General features: G+C 44.7%; 1 protein-coding gene and 1 non-coding gene across 2 annotated transcripts in view; one reads left to right on the forward strand and one right to left on the reverse strand.

The window, feature by feature from the left end:
* LOC126197037 (uncharacterized) overlaps positions 1–4,929 on the reverse strand; it is an 18,525-nt gene extending 13,596 nt beyond the window's left edge. The window contains exon 1 of the mRNA XM_049934612.1: positions 4,750–4,929. Coding sequence (XP_049790569.1) covers positions 4,750–4,929 — 180 coding nt within the window. The remainder of the gene's footprint in view (positions 1–4,749) is intronic.
* Trnas-cga (transfer RNA serine (anticodon CGA)) lies at positions 2,923–2,997 on the forward strand. The gene has a single exon. It is a non-coding gene; the product is annotated as a tRNA-Ser (tRNA).
* Positions 4,930–16,789: the final 11,860 nt, after the last annotated feature.

A 16,789-nucleotide genomic window follows, 5' to 3' on the forward strand; every position in this document is an offset into this window, starting at 1 on the left:
GGAAAAAATTCAAAGGTATCGTTCAATATGCTCTAGACAAGTATTTTTCGAGTAAGGTTTTAAGGGATGGGAAAGATCCACCATGGTTTAATAGCCATGTTAGAAAAGCGCTACGTAAAGAAAGAGCACTTAATCTCAGATTCAAGAGAAGTAAAAACCTAGCTGACAAACAAAAGCTGAAACAAGTGAAAATGAGCTTAAGGAGAGCAATGAGAGAAGCTTTCAATGATTTTGAAAGTAAGACATTGTCAATAGACGTGAGTAAAAACCCTAAGAGATTTTGGTCGTTTGTAAATTTAGTAAGTGGGTCAAAATCTTCTCTCAGCGACCACATTGCACCGAAACGTAAGATAACAGAGAGAAGGTCGAAATACTGAATTCGGTCTTCCGAAGTTGTTTCACCTCGGAAGATTGTAACTCTGTCCCTCCTTTCAATCGTTGTACGAACATCGAAATGGCAGATATTGAGATAACCGACCACGGAATTGAAAAGCAGCTACCGTGGCTTAGAAGTGGAAAGGCTTCAGGACCAGATGGGATACTTACAAGATTCTATAAAGATTATGGGAAAGAACTTGCTCCCTTCTAGGAGTAATTTATCGTAGGTCGCTTGAGCAACGACAGGTATCTAACGACTGGAAAAAAGCCCAGGTCATTCCCGTTTTTAAGCAAGGCCGTAAGACAGATCCACACAATTATAGACCTATATCGTTGGTATAGCATTATGGAACATGTTTTATGTTCAAGAATTATGACGTATTTGGAAAATGAACATCTCCTGTATAAAAATCAACATAGATTCCGCAAAAAGAGATTCTGCAAAACTCAGCTCGCTCTGTTCCTCCATGAGATCCAGAGCGCAGCGGACAACGGCGCTCAAGTTAATGCCGTGTTCATTGATTTCAGTAAGGCATTTGACACCGTCCCGCTTTGCCGTTTAATGAAAAAATACGAGCAGACCTTGATTGAATTCAAGACCTTTTTGAAGATAGAATTCAACACGTCGCTCTTATCGGAACTAAATAGACTGATGTAAAAGTAATATCCGGAGTACCACAGGGAAGTGTGATAGGACCGTTGCTGTTTACAATAGACACGGTAGTCCCTAACTAATACTACCAAGAATAACTCCGAAAGTATGATAGGAGCTGAAAAATTTGTGGGACAAATGTCGCATGGGAAACGGGGGCCATCATATGACGTTGGTTCTTTGTTGTAGGCGAGGTCGCGTCAGAGATGTGAAGGTCAACTTTGTTTTTTTACATGAGATACTATAGTTTGGTACTTATTTTCTGATAGCCGCTATCGAGACGAATCTAATGATGTGTAACAGTAAGGTCTTTGATGGTCAACGAAGGTCAAAAATATGGCGATGACGTCCATTTACGGAAGGTATTCGAAGTGATGATCATTGGTATCAACGCAGTGCTGCAGTCTTCTTATCATGGTTCGAGTTGTATTCCTCATCACATCGGCACTTACCGAAGCGTACGCTCCGACAATTCTCTCTCGTATATCGTGCAAACAGTAAACGCCATTCGACGGTTTCGCAATACAACACTATCATGAACGGTAAGACTAGTATCGTCGAATCAAGCGAATGTGAAAGATGTATTCCTTCGAAGAACAAGTCGATATGCTCCTCATTTACGGAGAATGCCAACGAAATTCAGTGAGAGCTAGAGACTTATACGCTGAAAGATATCCTCAACGTACACTCCCTACACGTCGTACATTTAAATACGTGTATGATAAATTGAGAACAACTGGATCTTTAACGCATCGGAAACATATCCGGCAATGGCAAGTTACTAACGACGAAACGAAAATTGGTACTCTTGCCGCTGTGGTTCGAGATCCTTGTGTTAGTTCACGTCAAATAGCAAGGGAATCTGGCATGAGCCAGGGTAGTGTCGTTCGTGTTCTGCATCGCTATAAATATCATCCTTAGCATTTCAGTCCCCAGAAAGAATTAACTGGTACGGATTGTATGCGACGCACTGAATTCTGCCGATGGTCTCAACTTCAGATTCAGAGGGATGACACATTTATTAATTTGATTTTATTTACTGACGAGGCCACGTTCACGAACCATGGAAATGTTAACTTGCATAACATGCATTATTGGGCAACTGAAAATCATATTGTCTGCGCCAAGTTGCACAACAAAAACCGTGGTCGGTGAATGTATGGTGCGGGATTCTGGAGGACAAAATTATAGGCCCCTATTTCATCGAAAGAAATTTTAATGGTAGAAAGTACACCACATTCCTGCAAGAAACATTAGGTCTTTTATTGAAAGAAATAACTTTAGAACAAGGAACAGAATGTGGTATCAACACGAAGGGGGTCCGGCACATTTTTCGCTGATGACTAGAAATGAGTTGCAGAGACAATCCCCAAATCGAAACTTCCTGGCAGATTAAAACTGTGTGCCCGACCGAGACTCGAATTCGGTACCTTTGCCTTTCGCGGGCAAGTGCTCTACCAACTGAGCTAGCGAAGCACGACTCACGCCCGGTCCTCACAGCTTTACTTCTGCCAGTATCTCGTCTCCTACCTTCCAAACTTTACAGAAGCTCTCCTGGCAGAAGTAAAGCTGTGAGGACCGGGCGTGAGTCGTGCTTCGCTAGCTCAGTTGGTAGAGCACTTGCCCGCGAAAGGCAAAGGTACCGAATTCGAGTCTCGGTCGGGCACACAGTTTTAATCTGCCAGGAAGTATCATATCAGCGCACACTTCGCTGCAGAGTGAAAATCTCATTCTGGAAACATCCCCCACGCTGTGGCTAAGCCATGTCTCCGCAGTATCCTTTCTTTCAGGAGTGCTAGTTCTGCAGGTTCGCAGGAGAGCTTCTGTAAAGTTTGGAAGGTAGGAGACGAGATACTGGCAGAAGTAAAGCTGTGAGGACCGGGTGTGAGTCGTGCTTCGGTAGCTCAGTTGGTAGAGCACTTGCCCGCGAAAGGCAAAGGTCCCGAGTTCGAGTCTCGGTCGGGCAAACAGTTTTAATCTGCCAGGAAGTTTCATATCTGCGCACACTTCGCTGCAGAGTGAAAATCTCATTCTGGAATCCCCAAATCGTTGGATTGGATTGGACGTGGAGGAGATGTGTCGTGGCAGGCTCGTTCGCTAGACTTGACGCCTCTGGATGTTTTTTTGTGGGGATTCGTAAAAGACATTGTTTATAAAGACATTCCAACTACACCTGAAGATACGCGAGGTAGAATTGTCAGAGCATGTGCTTCGATAAGTGCCGATGTGAGAAGGAATACCACTCAGTCCACGATAAGAAGATTGCAGCACTGCATTGATACCAAAGGTCATCACTTCTAACACCTTCTGTTAATGGACCTTCATGCCACCTTTGTGACCTTCGTTGACCTTCAAATACCTTACTGTTACACATCACTGGATTCGTATCGATTGCCGCTATCAGAATATGAGAACCAAACATTAGCATCCCGTTAAAAAAAAAAAAAAAAGTTGACCACATCTCTGAAACGACCCCACCTAGCAACAAAAAACCAACGTCATATTATGGTCCCCGTCGTCCCATGGAACAATTGTCCCACGAAGTTTTCAGCTCCTATTACACTTCAGGAGTTATTCTTGGTGGCAATAGTTAGTGACTCACCCTGTATACAAATGATCTAGTAGAAAGCGTCGCATGCTCCTTAAGGCTATTCGCAGATGATGGAAGTTGTCTATACCAAAGTAGCAACGTTAGAAGATAGTGAGAATCTGCGGAACGACCTTTAGAGAACTGATGAATGGTGAAGGCTCTGGCAGTTCGCACTGAACGTAAATAAATGTAACATATTACGCATACAGAGAAAAAGAAATCCACTACTGTACAGCTACACTATTGATGACAAACAGCTGGAGACAGCGTCTGCCGTAAAATATCTAGGCGCAACTACCCAGAGCGACCTTAAGTGCAATAACCGTATAAAACAGATAGTGGGAAAAGCAGCCACCAGACTCAGATTCATTGGAAGAATCTTATGGAAATGTAACTCATCCACGAAAGAAGTGACTTGTAAGGAGCTTGTTTGCCTGATTCTTAAGTATTGTTCGTCTACCTGGGATCCCTATCAGATAGGACTGATAGAGAAGACAGAAAAGATCCAACGAAGAGCGGCGCGATTCGTCACGGAATCTCTTAGCTGGCGAGAGAGCACCAAGGAGATGCTAAACAACCTCCACTGGCAGGCGTTACAAGAGAGGCCTTGTATATCACGGAGAGATTTACTATTGGAATTTCGGAACAGCACTTTTCAGGAGGAGCGGAAACATATTACTTCCCCCCACATACATCTCGCGTATTGAGCAAGAGGAGAAAATTCGAGAAATTAGAACCAGTACAGAGGCTTACCAACAATCGTTCTTCCCACGCACTATTCGCAAGTGGAACAGGGTTGGAGGGATCATATATGGGTACCGAAAGTACCCTCCGCCACGCACCAATAGGTGGCTTGCGGAGTGTGATGTAGATGTAGATAGGTAGAGCAGTGCTTCGAAATGGACTGAAGCCATGTTGAAGTGTGACGGAAATGTGTACATAGATTGGCAATATACCTGCGTATTGTGTAGATGCATTCATTATTTCGTACAAATGGACCGAGAATTAATGACCAGCCTATATGTGTGGGGTTCGAGTTGTTTAAGGCGTCAATGAAAATTTATTCACTGAGACGGTGACGGGGGACGCTCGTTTTTGATTTTCCTCCGTCCTGTTAGAGAGCGTTTACCTTCACTATAATGGCAGACAGCCGAAGCACAGTGTAGGTGTAGTCGGCGAGCGCGGTCAGCTCCTCGGGGGTGTCCAGGCACAGCTTGCCCGCGCTGGTGACCGCCACGAATCCCACCATGGCCAAGCAGAACCAGCCGCGCGCCACCGGCGCGCCCCACAACCCCAGCAGTCGCATCATGGCGGCGTTGGGGCTCACCAGATCCTGGACGTCTCCCAGGGTGGCCGCCGACTGGCTGCGTCCTGAGCAAATCAACCAGGATGATTTTTCCCATTGAGTGTATCAATTTTTGTTACAGGCATTGGCTAATAGACGAAGAAATGAACTCCGCTATTTTTCCATTCGAGCCATTCGAATAACTAGCGGAATCGTTCAACCCGTTACTGCCTCTCTGCTTCTCTTAAAATTTTCACAGACAATGTCCTACCGCCAGTGCAATCCAGCACCTTGTTTGAACAATGCACGAGATGGAAATGTGGCTCCCTTCAGTATAGTGAAAAGTGGAATTTCTTAAACTCTAGTTAGAGTATTTGTGGCAGTTGAACAAGTGGGTAACAAAATACCTCTTGACCTGTCTCGCCGTAAATAGACCACCCACTGCAAATCTCAGTCGGCAACTCCATCTCATATCACCCTACACTGCGGGGTGTTGGTCAATCATGCAGCAGTGGTCCAGTTGAGGCCATGCCTGAGCCATATCTACACTTTCCTTCTTCTCAGAAGACTTATGATGAACTGTTAGCAGAACAACACTACTATTAAGGACAGGGAGGCAGGACACAGTATACGAGCGTTGTCGAGAAAGTAAGATCCGATTGGTCGCGAAATGGACACCAGAGTGAAAACCCGATGAAGGTTTGCACAGATGTGTTGGGTAGTGTCTATAGTATGGCCGTCGATCGCATCAAGACACTCTTTTCAGTTGTGAGCGCACTGTGAGCGAGTAAAGGTGCCTAGAACAACGATGTCTCCCGCCAAATAGGAGGGCTCGCTGAGAGGCTTCGCATTAATGAATGCAGCCCACCTAACACAACTGCCACGCACTTCCTTCTACATGGCAGTTCTCAGCCGCACTCTGCAAGGGTAGTGAAGACGCTCCTGCAGCCTTTTCGATGGGAAGTGTTCAATCACCCACAACACAGCCGTAATTGACTCGTCCTGAGTGTCATCTCTGTGCACAGCAAACGCTGGATACGAAGACAACATTTGGGCACAGACTACTCGCTGTAGACAAGCGTAGAGAATTATCGGAATCTTCTACACTCCTGGAAATGGAAAAAAGAACACATTGACACCGGTGTGTCAGACCCACCATACTTGCTCCGGACACTGCAAGAGGGCTGTACAAGCAATGATCACACGCACGGCACAGTGGACACACCAGGAACCGCGGTGTTGGCCGTCGAATGGCGCTAGCTGCGCAGCATTTGTGCACCGCCGCCGTCAGTGTCAGCCAGTTTGCCGTGGCATACGGAGCTCCATCGCAGTCTTTAACACTGGTAGCATGCCGCGACAGCGTGGACGTGAACCGTATGTGCAGTTGACGGACTTTGAGCGAGGGCGTATAGTGGGCATGCGGGAGGCCGGGTGGACGTACCGCCGAATTGCTCAACACGTGGGGCGTGAGGTCTCCACAGTACATCGATGTTGTCGCCAGTGGTCGGCGGAAGGTGCACGTGCCCGTCGACCTGGGACCGGACCGCAGCGACGCACGGATGCACGCCAAGATCGTAGGATCCTACGCAGTGCCGTAGGGAACCGCACCGCCACTTCCCAGCAAGTTAGGGACACTGTTGCTCCTGGGGTATCGGCGGGGACCATTCGCAACCGGCTCCATGAAGCTGGGCTACGGTCCCGCACACCGTTAGGCCGTCTTCCGCTCACGCCCCAACATCGTGCAGCCCGCCTCCAGTGGTGTCGCGACAGGCGTGAATGGAGGGACGAATGGAGACGTGTCGTCTTCAGCGATGAGAGTCGCTTCTGCCTTGGTGCCAATGATGGTCGTATGCGTGTTTGGCGCCGTGCAGGTGAGCGCCACAATCAGGACTGCATACGACCGAGGCACACAGGGCCAACACCCGGCATCATGGTGTGGGGAGCGATCTCCTACACTGGCCGTACACCACTGGTGATCGTCGAGGGGACACTGAATAGTGCACGGTACATCAAAACCGTCATCGAACCCATCGTTCTACCATTCCTAGACCGGCAAGGGAACTTGCTGTTCCAACAGGACAAAGCACGTCCGCATGTATCCCGTGCCACCCAACGTGCTCTAGAAGGTGTAAGTCAACTACCCTGGCCAGCAAGATCTCCGGATCTGTCCCCCATTGTGCATGTTTGGGACTGGATGAAGCGTCGTCTCACGCTGGTCCAACTGAGGCGCCAGGTGGAAATGGCATGGCAAGCCGTTCCACAGGACTACATCCAGCATCTCTACGATCGTCTCCATGGGAGAATAGCAGCCTGCATTGCTGCGAAAGGTGGATATACACTGTAGTAGTGCCGACATTGTGCATGCTCTGTTGCCTGTGTCTATGTGCCTGTGGTTCTGTCAGTGTGATCATGTGATGTATCTGACCCCAGGAATGTGTCAATAAAGTTTCCCCTTCCTGGGACAATGAATTCACGGTGTTCTTATTTCAATTTCCAGGAGTGTATGACGATGGTGTTGGAAATTTGGTATAACGCTCCGACAAATGTCTAAGTCGGAGCGGCGACTATGTACAGAAGTATCTGGAAAGTGGAGCTAACTCTTGCAAATAAAATGTTTCTGATTCTCACTGTAGTTTCCATTTAGCGACCGATCGGAACTTACTTTCTGGACAACCCTCGTATATCAGCGGTTGTGACTAGTTGCATCGTCTTCTGGTAGAGCACTGAGCGTCAAATAAATTCCAGCATTAGAAGTATAGCGTGATTCATGATTTTGGTTTTTCACAATAATTTCTCAGTTTACCATGCACTACCCTTGCTTCTGTTGTAGCTGCGATCATAGTATACCTACTCTGCCGCCATCGCACGGATCATTCCAAACTGTTTTTCAGTTTAATTATCTGTTATATTTTATGCTGCTGTTACAGTTGTCTGAAGATTATCACAGTGGATCGAAACCAGTAATCGAACAGAGTATTTAAGAAAATCTTGAAATCAAAGACCGATGCAAAGTCTAAAATTTCAAACAACGTATTGCTGCACCCTTAACCTTGACCAACTAATACTTCATGGGATGCAGCCCTAGTGAGCAGTTATTTTTTTTATAAATGCTGCTACAGCAAGACAGCATGTAAAGAAGTAACTACACGGGATCTATGAACAAGCGCTCCTAGTGCCAACTGTGCTTGTGCTGCACACTACAGTCGCATTCGGGAGGATCTGAGTTGAGAGCCACGTCCACCCATCCCGAATTGGGTTTCATGTGCTTTTTTCTTAAATCTCTTGATCCAAGAACTAAAGTTTTTAGAAAAAAGTCGATTATTTTGTGCAATAATTTGTCTAAAATTAAGGACTAAAATACATTCGGGAAACCTTTGACGCATTTTTCAGTGAAGCTCTAACTGATAGCAGCTGAGATGTTCATATGGTAGTGACGTAGGGTGACCACTGTGTGAAATTCCAACAGACCAATATCCTCTAGTACTCTTTAAAATTTTAAGATTCTAACACTGGATTTAAAATACTCAGTCAGCTCCTCATCAGCTGTGAATGGTTTCGCACTTTATTCAAAGACGCATCACATGTTTCTCTAATCTGTTTCGTTTCTTACATTAAACAATCATTTCACAATACGTTTGATGGTTTTCCTTCAATTTTTTTCGTTTTCAAGTTTTGTTTCGAAAGCTAGAAATACAACATATTTAAGTATCGATCGATATTCTGTTGTTATTAAGACTACGTAGACAAAGAGAAAACAACGAATTTTCAATTTATGTTCTGATTTAATATTTTTAGACGCTTCATTTATGTAGGTAGCAGCAGCTGTTCATGAAATGTTTTAATTTCCCGGCGTATCACTAACGAAGTTCTTCTTAATTACCATGATTACTTTCAAATAATTAAACTTGCCTCTTTATGTGAAACTAGGCTCCAAGCTTGTCAGTTCGACACCCCATTTGTCCATTTCCTACCCTTCATTTGGCTATGAACAAAAAACCATTGTGTAATTTCTAAGAAACTTGTTTTCCCTCCGGGCAGACATCTGGCCAAAAATGGAATGCACCTGTTAAAACTAGTACAACGTATTCAAGGATACTGTTCCATTGTTTGGTGTGATTATCATGTTCGCCTGAAGGATGAAGGTGAATGAATACATCGAACGATATGGCGCCGTGGTTAAGGCACTGGACTCATATTCGGGTTGGCGGCTGTCTAATTCATTCCAGGCACCCAGATATGCGTTTTTCGTGTTTTCCCTAACCAGCTTGTGACAAATTCCGATATGGCGTCTTTGGAAAATAACTTTACAGACTTCCTTCCCATGTTTTTCCCCAGAAAGAATTCGTAATAGGTCACTAACTACATCGTTGTCGAGTGGACGTCAAACAGTAATCTTCCATCCGTCCTTCGAAGGAATACACAGTCTTCATGCCAGGATCGAAACAGAGCGGTAAACGCCTTGCTGCATTGCAGCAGACATGAACAGGGAATTTTGTGGAATGGTGACTGAAGACTCGCGAAAGTCTGTTGATCAATTTAGCGAACACGTATTCGATGTAGATTGTACAGCAGGTCTTCGGCCTCTCCCGTACGGACCATGGAAACGATATAAAAAAGATAAAGACGTGTAGAGAGAGACATACTGCCATTTTCTCCTCGCTCCGTACTCGAGTATGATAGAAACGGGAGTAGATATTTTTGGAACGAAGTTTGTTTGTACAAATAGAAGTAGAAGCCATGAGAAGAGAAACGGTGGTACGACGCTTGTAATGGCCTCAACGATCCTTTTCCTAAGCCGATGTGAGGAATATGCTAAATTGTCAAAAACGAAAATTTAATTTTCTTTAATACCATTATCGATAGTGCAGCATTAACCAGGTGCGACATTTTAGGAAAAGTTATAGCACCAAGTAGGGATTATAACACCTAAAATAATTTATCGAAATGTAGCAATTAGTACATGTGACGACATGAACAAGTGAACACAAGGTAGTGAGACATAGAGAAAAAGCTTTAAACCAGGCGAAACACTGATGGCTTAAAAAACATTGTCTATGACAGTTCAACGAACGAAATCTGCGATTTCCACAACTGCAAACATGAAGGCCGTTATTTGTGTGTGTAAGTTTTATGATCGTCTTTTGCTGATGTAAATGTCGCTGTTGTAAGAGCTACCGGCTCTGATATTAACAAATAGAAAAACAAGAATGTGATGCTTCAATTAGAATCATATTTTCAGCTCTAAAATTTCCATACTGACCTTCCTTCATTTACTTTACCAAGATTGCGCCCGGCTGTAAACAAGATAACTTTTCCATTTCGAGTAGATTTCTTTAGTTAAGGACGTCGTCTACGGAACTAAGCGCAAGTCGTTCCCAAGCCAGCATAGCCTTGATGTATTCTAGCAAATGAAAAATTCTGTGAGACCCGAAACAAGTGCGTTCTGATTACTTTATTGAACTGGGAACACTGCAGGTGTCACTGTTCTTTAGGGAAACTCCGAGATTTACTCAGAATTTAAAGCTGTCTCTTTGCCAAAGATCCTTATTCCGTTTGAGAAGCGTCAATGTACTTTCAGAAACAAAAGCCAACATGATTCGTCAAAAAATGGTAAAGAGGTTCAGAATCTATTAAATAAATCATCCTCCATCACGTATACAGGCCGACTCTATCGGATTATATAAAATCCATGTTGGAACATGCGTGCTCGTACACTGTAATTCTGAATTGACGGCTGATGTAGAGGTGATGTGGAACACACTATAGGGACGCTACATTGTTTGACACATTATTCAGCGTCATTAATGTTCTATAAGAGTTCATATGAATATATATACCTTAAAAAGCTTTTTTGTGAATATATACGAAATGTGTATCACTTGGTTAAAAATGTACGGTTTTATTTTCGTATTCGACAGAAGACGTTTTCTGATCCCTTTGGCACTCTTCCTCTTTCTCATTCATTCATTCTTGATCGTGTGTGGTATAGGATGCCTGATGAAACATTTTCGCAATTCCACCATTTCATTCGGATTAGCTGATGGTGCAAAGGGATACCTGAACCCAGGCAGTATGCGCCTGAATATCTCTAATAGCTTCCTTGTAGTCTTTACACGAGATATAAAATGAAGTTAATGCATTTTACTGGAATGTCGCTCACATATATACACTGAAGCGACAAAAGTCATGGGATACATCTCAATATGCCCGGCATAGTGCGCGTCTCTACGTGGCGTGGTCTCAACAAGTCTTTGGTAGTGCTCTGCAGAAATAGTAAGCCATGGTGCCTGTATAGCCGTCCATAATTGCGTAAGTGTTGCCGGTTAAGTATTTTGTGCATGAACTGACCTCTCGATCGTGTCCGATAAATGTCCGATGGGATTCATGTCGGGCGATCTGGGTGACCAAACAATTCCCTCGAATTGCCCAGAATGACTTTGAAACTAGTGTCAAACAACTGTGGCGCAGTGACATGGCGCACTGTCATCTATAAAAATTCCATCGCTGCTTGGGAACATGAAGTCCACGAATTGACGCAGATGGTCTTCAAGTAGCCTAACATCACAGTTTCCAGTCAATGACCTTTCTTTTGGATCAGAGCAACCAGTCTATTCCAAGTAAACGCAGCCTACACCATTATGGAGCCACCGCTATCTTGCAGTGCTTTGTTGACAACTTGCGTCGGTAGCTTCGTGGGGTCTGCGCCGTACTCGAAACCTGTCATCAGCTCGTACCAACAGCAATCGAGGTTAATCTGTCAAGGCCACGGTCAACCAGTCGTCTAGGATCCAACCGATATGAGCCCCAGAGAGGCCTGTCGTGCTGTTTGCAAAGACAATCACGTCGGCCAGATGCACCCATAGCCCATTAATGCTAAAGTTCCCCGCACTGTCCTAACGGATACGTTTGTCGTGCACCCCACATTGATTTCTGCGGTTATTTCTCACAGGATTAGTGGTATGTTAGCGCGGACAAATGTAGCAAACGCCTCTGCTCTCGATCCTTAAGTGAAACTCGTGGGCTACTGTGTTTTTCGTTGAGAGAGGTATTGTATTGTACTGTATGGATTGGATTGCATTGGATTGTTGGCGGGGAAGAGACCAAACAGCGAGGTCATCGGTCTCACCGGATTAGGGAAGGACGGGAAAGGAAGTCGGCCGTCCCCTTTCAAAGGAACTATCCCGGTATTTGCCTGGAGCGATTTAGGGAAATCACGGAAAACCTAAATCAGGATGGCCGGACGTAGGATTGAACCGTCCTCCCGAATGCGAGTCTAGTGTAACTGTATGGAGCTGGGGACCTAGAAACGACGGAGAGGGTTCGTCGCAGCTGTAGCCTACAGTGGTACACAACCCCAGAACAGGCTACAACAGTCCACTCACCCCACCGCCGCCGCACACCGAACCCAGAACCCAGGGTTATTGTGCGGTTCGGCCCCCAGTGGACCCCCCCCCCCTTCCCCCCGGGAACTTTTCACTCCATACGAGTGTAAACCCAATGTTTGCGTGTTAGAGTAATAATGGTGTACGCGTACGTGAAGAAAGTGTTTGCGCAGCAATCGTCGACATAGTGTAACTGTGGTGGAATAAGGGGAACTAGCCCGCATTCGCCGAGGCAGATGGAAAACCGCCTTAAAAATCATCCACAGACCGGCCGGCACACCGGGTCTCGACACTAATCCGCCGGGCGGGGCACGCCTTTCCGCCCGGAAAGCAGTGCGTTAGACCGCACGGCTAACCTGGCGGGCTAAGAGAGGTAATGCCTGAAATTTGGTATTCTCGACACATTCGTGGCACTGTGGATCTCTGAGTATTGAATTCCATAACCATTACCAAAAAGGAATGTGCCATGCGTCTAGCTCCAACTACCATTCTGCGTTCAAAGTCTGTTAATTTCCGTCGTGTGGCTTTCATGACGTCCGATACCTTTTGATATGAATCACCTGAATACAAATGGCAGCTCCGCCAAGCACCGCCATTTTATACTTTGAGAACGCGATACTACCGCCATTTGTATATGTGCATTTGGCTATTCCACGACTTCTGTGACCTCAGGATATGAGAGTAAGCTTCCGTGCAGTACAAAGCGAATTTCTTCCAGCGTCCTCCATTGGCGTGAGCCGATCATTTAGGTGATGCTCTTATACACTGACTGAACACACGTGTGGCAAAGCACGCAAGTACTGTTTCAATCTTATCTCATCATCGAATCTGCACTACGCGACCGGAAGTATCCGGACACGATTGTAATGCAGAATTGGCCACTAGACGTCACACCAGCATAAAAGGCGGCAGGGAGTATTGTGTTGTAGGTAGAGAAGCAGAGAAGAAGGGGTCGGTCAGGCGAGCTGAGTAACTTTAAACGTGGACTGTTTATTGGATGTCAGCTGATTAATAAATACCTACTCGAAGTCTGGAAGGTAGGAGACGAGGTACTGGTAGAAGTAGAGCTGTGAGGACGGGGCTGAGTCGTGCTTGGGTAGCTCAGATGGTAGAGCACTTGCCCGCTAAAGGCAAAGGTCCCGAGTTCGTGTCTCTGTCCGGCACACAGTTTTAATCTGCCAGGAAGTTTCAAATACTTGAAGAAATTTTCATACCTTCTAAAGCTGCCCAAATTGGTGATGGATTATGTTGCTGATGTGATTGTGAGGGGGAAACGCGGACGAACAGCTAAACCAAGACGAGATCGATCTGATGTACTGGTGGACAGGGACCGTCGAGCAAAGCGGATGGTGGTTGTGAAAAATTGCGTGAAATCGGCGGAAGGAATCACTCGTGAGTTCCGAAGTGCTATCTGAATTCCATTTATCACAATAACTGTGCGTAGGCAGTTAAGAAGAATCGCGTTCAGTGGATCAGTTCCTGGTAGGTGACACATGTATGTAGTTTACGCTAAGCGACAATGGGGGTGATGTAATGAGAGACACCACTGGCCAGTGGATAACTGAATACGAGTGATTTGGAGAGATGAATTATGCTGTGCCGTGTAGGACTCCTATGGAAAGGTTTTGGTTTGGTGAATTCCTGGAGAATATTGCCCCTCTTCGTGTATAATGTCAACAGAGTAGTGCAGAGGAGGTGGTGTTGCTGTATGGCGTTGATTTTCATGGGTGTGGTCCCTTTGTTGCACTTAGGAAAACGCTGAATGTGGAAGAACACATTTTACAGTATAGTGTACTGCGTGCAGCTGACGATTGATTACGTCAGGATGACAGTGCATCCTCTCATAAAGCAGCATCTGTAAGGCATTAGTTTGTGGTCAACAACATTCCCGAAATGGACCGGCCGGTCCGGAGTCCCGACCTGAACTCAATGGAACAAGTAACAGGTTAGTAACATGCCGACTCCGCTCCAGCGTCTAATATCACAAAGGGATCGAAGAGTAAGACCACCTGTGAACGAGCTTATGCAAACACAGAATTGGAAGCATTAGCAGTTATGTGTGCATTTAGAAAATTTCATTATTATCTAGCAGGAACATATAGATTAAAGTGAGGCAAGATTGAGCACTTACGGTTTAAATAGCGATATACTGAAGGAAACGTCACAAATTACAATTATATTTTAACTGGCATTTCATTTGAATTTTACCTGTTATATGACAGCTTCCTAAAGTCATAGAAACAATTTCAACTGTAATTCGCACTTAGTAAAAGACGTAATGCAAATGCGCATTCTTACCCGACCGTGGGGTAAGAGTGCGTTTCTAGTGGGGTAAATGACAAAAACATATGTGTCATTTAGTTCTTCGTCTTTTATTTAATTTATAGCGTACATAAACGTAATATACCTTGTTTCTCAGCATATAACAGTTACTGTTGATACAATATTTGACCTAATGAACAAATCTGGGCCTGTCATCATTAACATGCAAAAATATTCCTGTCGGACGAAAATCTTTTTAACAGAGGTCACAAATGAAGTGTCCAGAACCTTCATAACAACAGCAGGATTCATGCCACCACTCCTCGCACTTGAGACATTGAATCCAGTCTTCTGTTGGTGCATTATTGTATTTTTCAGTACAGCCTGGACAGTGAAAAGTTTGTGAAGTTTCCCTAGACGTATTTAAGTTTTGCTTTGCTTTCTTTTTGTTTGCTTGATCAGAATCAAACAGTTTCCTCTTTGGTTTCTTTATTTCTTGTTCTGTTGATTGGGATTCCAGTTGCTTCTTGAATGGGGTCCCAGATACTATTTCTGACTTCTTTCCTTTCTTCTGTCTTTTTTGGCAATCTTTTCTTCTTGGCAAAGGAATTATTCCTTTTTGAGAAACGTAGGTACTTGGTCCTGGTTGTGGTTCATTTGTAGATGTCTCTGAACTTTGGCTCTGGAGAGATCTAGTTTCAACTCTGGATGCAGCATTAAATATGTCACTTTCGTCTGTAACAGTCGAATGCAGGAAATCTATCTCGGTGAATATGTGACGATCGATTAGATAAATGTCACATATCTTGAACGCCCTTATTGCCTTTGTCATTGTGGCCGTCCTTTGATAAGCGTTTCCAAACAATTCTGCGATATATTCTTGCATAATTACATATCCAGGGTGGTTAATGAGCCACTGGTCGCATTCCTGTGAATAAAAGTCCTTCAGTGGCGTGAAGAAGCAGCGATGCAGTGGCTGCATTTTGTGGCTGCTGAGTGGAGAAATTGTAAGCACGTGAATGTTATGGTCCCTGCAGTAAAGAACGGCGTTCAGACTCAAATGTGACGAGTGATTGTCCAAAATTAACAAGACTGGATTATCTTCTGTTGGTTGTGTATGTTTTTCAAATTGTTGTAGCCATGTGAGATACAAATCTGAGTTGATGTATCCAGTGTCCGAACACATCATTAGTGACCCAGGATGGGCACCGTTCCTCAAACTCTCCTTCATCCTTTTCCGAGGAAATATTATTCCTGGAGGGATGTAACTCCCCCCAACTCCCATACAACATACAACAGTTATCAGCTGACCTCTTTCTGCAGATGCTATTTTGCTTATGTGCTTCTTCCGCATGTTGCAGTCACTTTCGGAACTTTGTTAGGAACAGTTGTAATTCCTGACTCATCCATGTTATATATGCGATGAGGTTCAAATTTATATCTCTCCATCAGCGACGAAAGATTATCAAAGAAGATACTCGTTTGCTGTTTGTTGAACCACATCACACATCCGAGAGTAGTTTTCTGTGGGATCCGAATGCTAAGATTTCGTCTCTGCAGGAAATCACAAGCCCAGTCCTTTCCAGCCATCTTAGTGTTTTTGTCAAATTTTGTTTTTATGTTATTCCTCTCAGAGTAGGCATGAACTAATCTTCTGAAATCTTTCAGAGTCATACCATAATAACATTTGTCCAAAGATCTGCAGTGTTCGGCGAGTTCCAGTTCCTGTTCATCATTAAAAGTTCTTCCGAATCTTCCCAGTTTGTTTACCCCAAAACCCTGAAAAAAGGGAAAAATTCACCGCCGATCACGCTCTCCCGCTCCAACTTCGGACTAAGTGGCTCGCTAGTATTTCCGGACCCACACAAACTGGCCGACTGCTTAATATTAGCTACGTCTATTATTGGCGATTGAACTACACAATCATACATAACGTCGTTATCAGCGCAGGTACTTAGTTGAAGAGGTCGTAGCCACTGCTGTGGTACTGCAACCGCCGCTGCACGATGAATCGCCGTTGAAGATGCCGCTGCTGGTTGGAACCACAGGCTTTCGATGTCGCCTCTTCTTCCACGTTACTTTTTTTATCACTCCTAACCACTGCTAAAACTCAGTGCACACAACTGTTGCAAAATTCGTAGCTCAGAGCCCGCACGCAAACTGCCTAAAACTGCCACAAACTAGATCAAAGAATGTCGTTAACTGTGAGAATTACAATTGTAATTTCGCAACTATTAACG

Source organism: Schistocerca nitens, chromosome 1 (assembly GCF_023898315.1).
Source record: "Schistocerca nitens isolate TAMUIC-IGC-003100 chromosome 1, iqSchNite1.1, whole genome shotgun sequence".
Classification (NCBI taxonomy): domain Eukaryota; kingdom Metazoa; phylum Arthropoda; class Insecta; order Orthoptera; family Acrididae; genus Schistocerca; species Schistocerca nitens.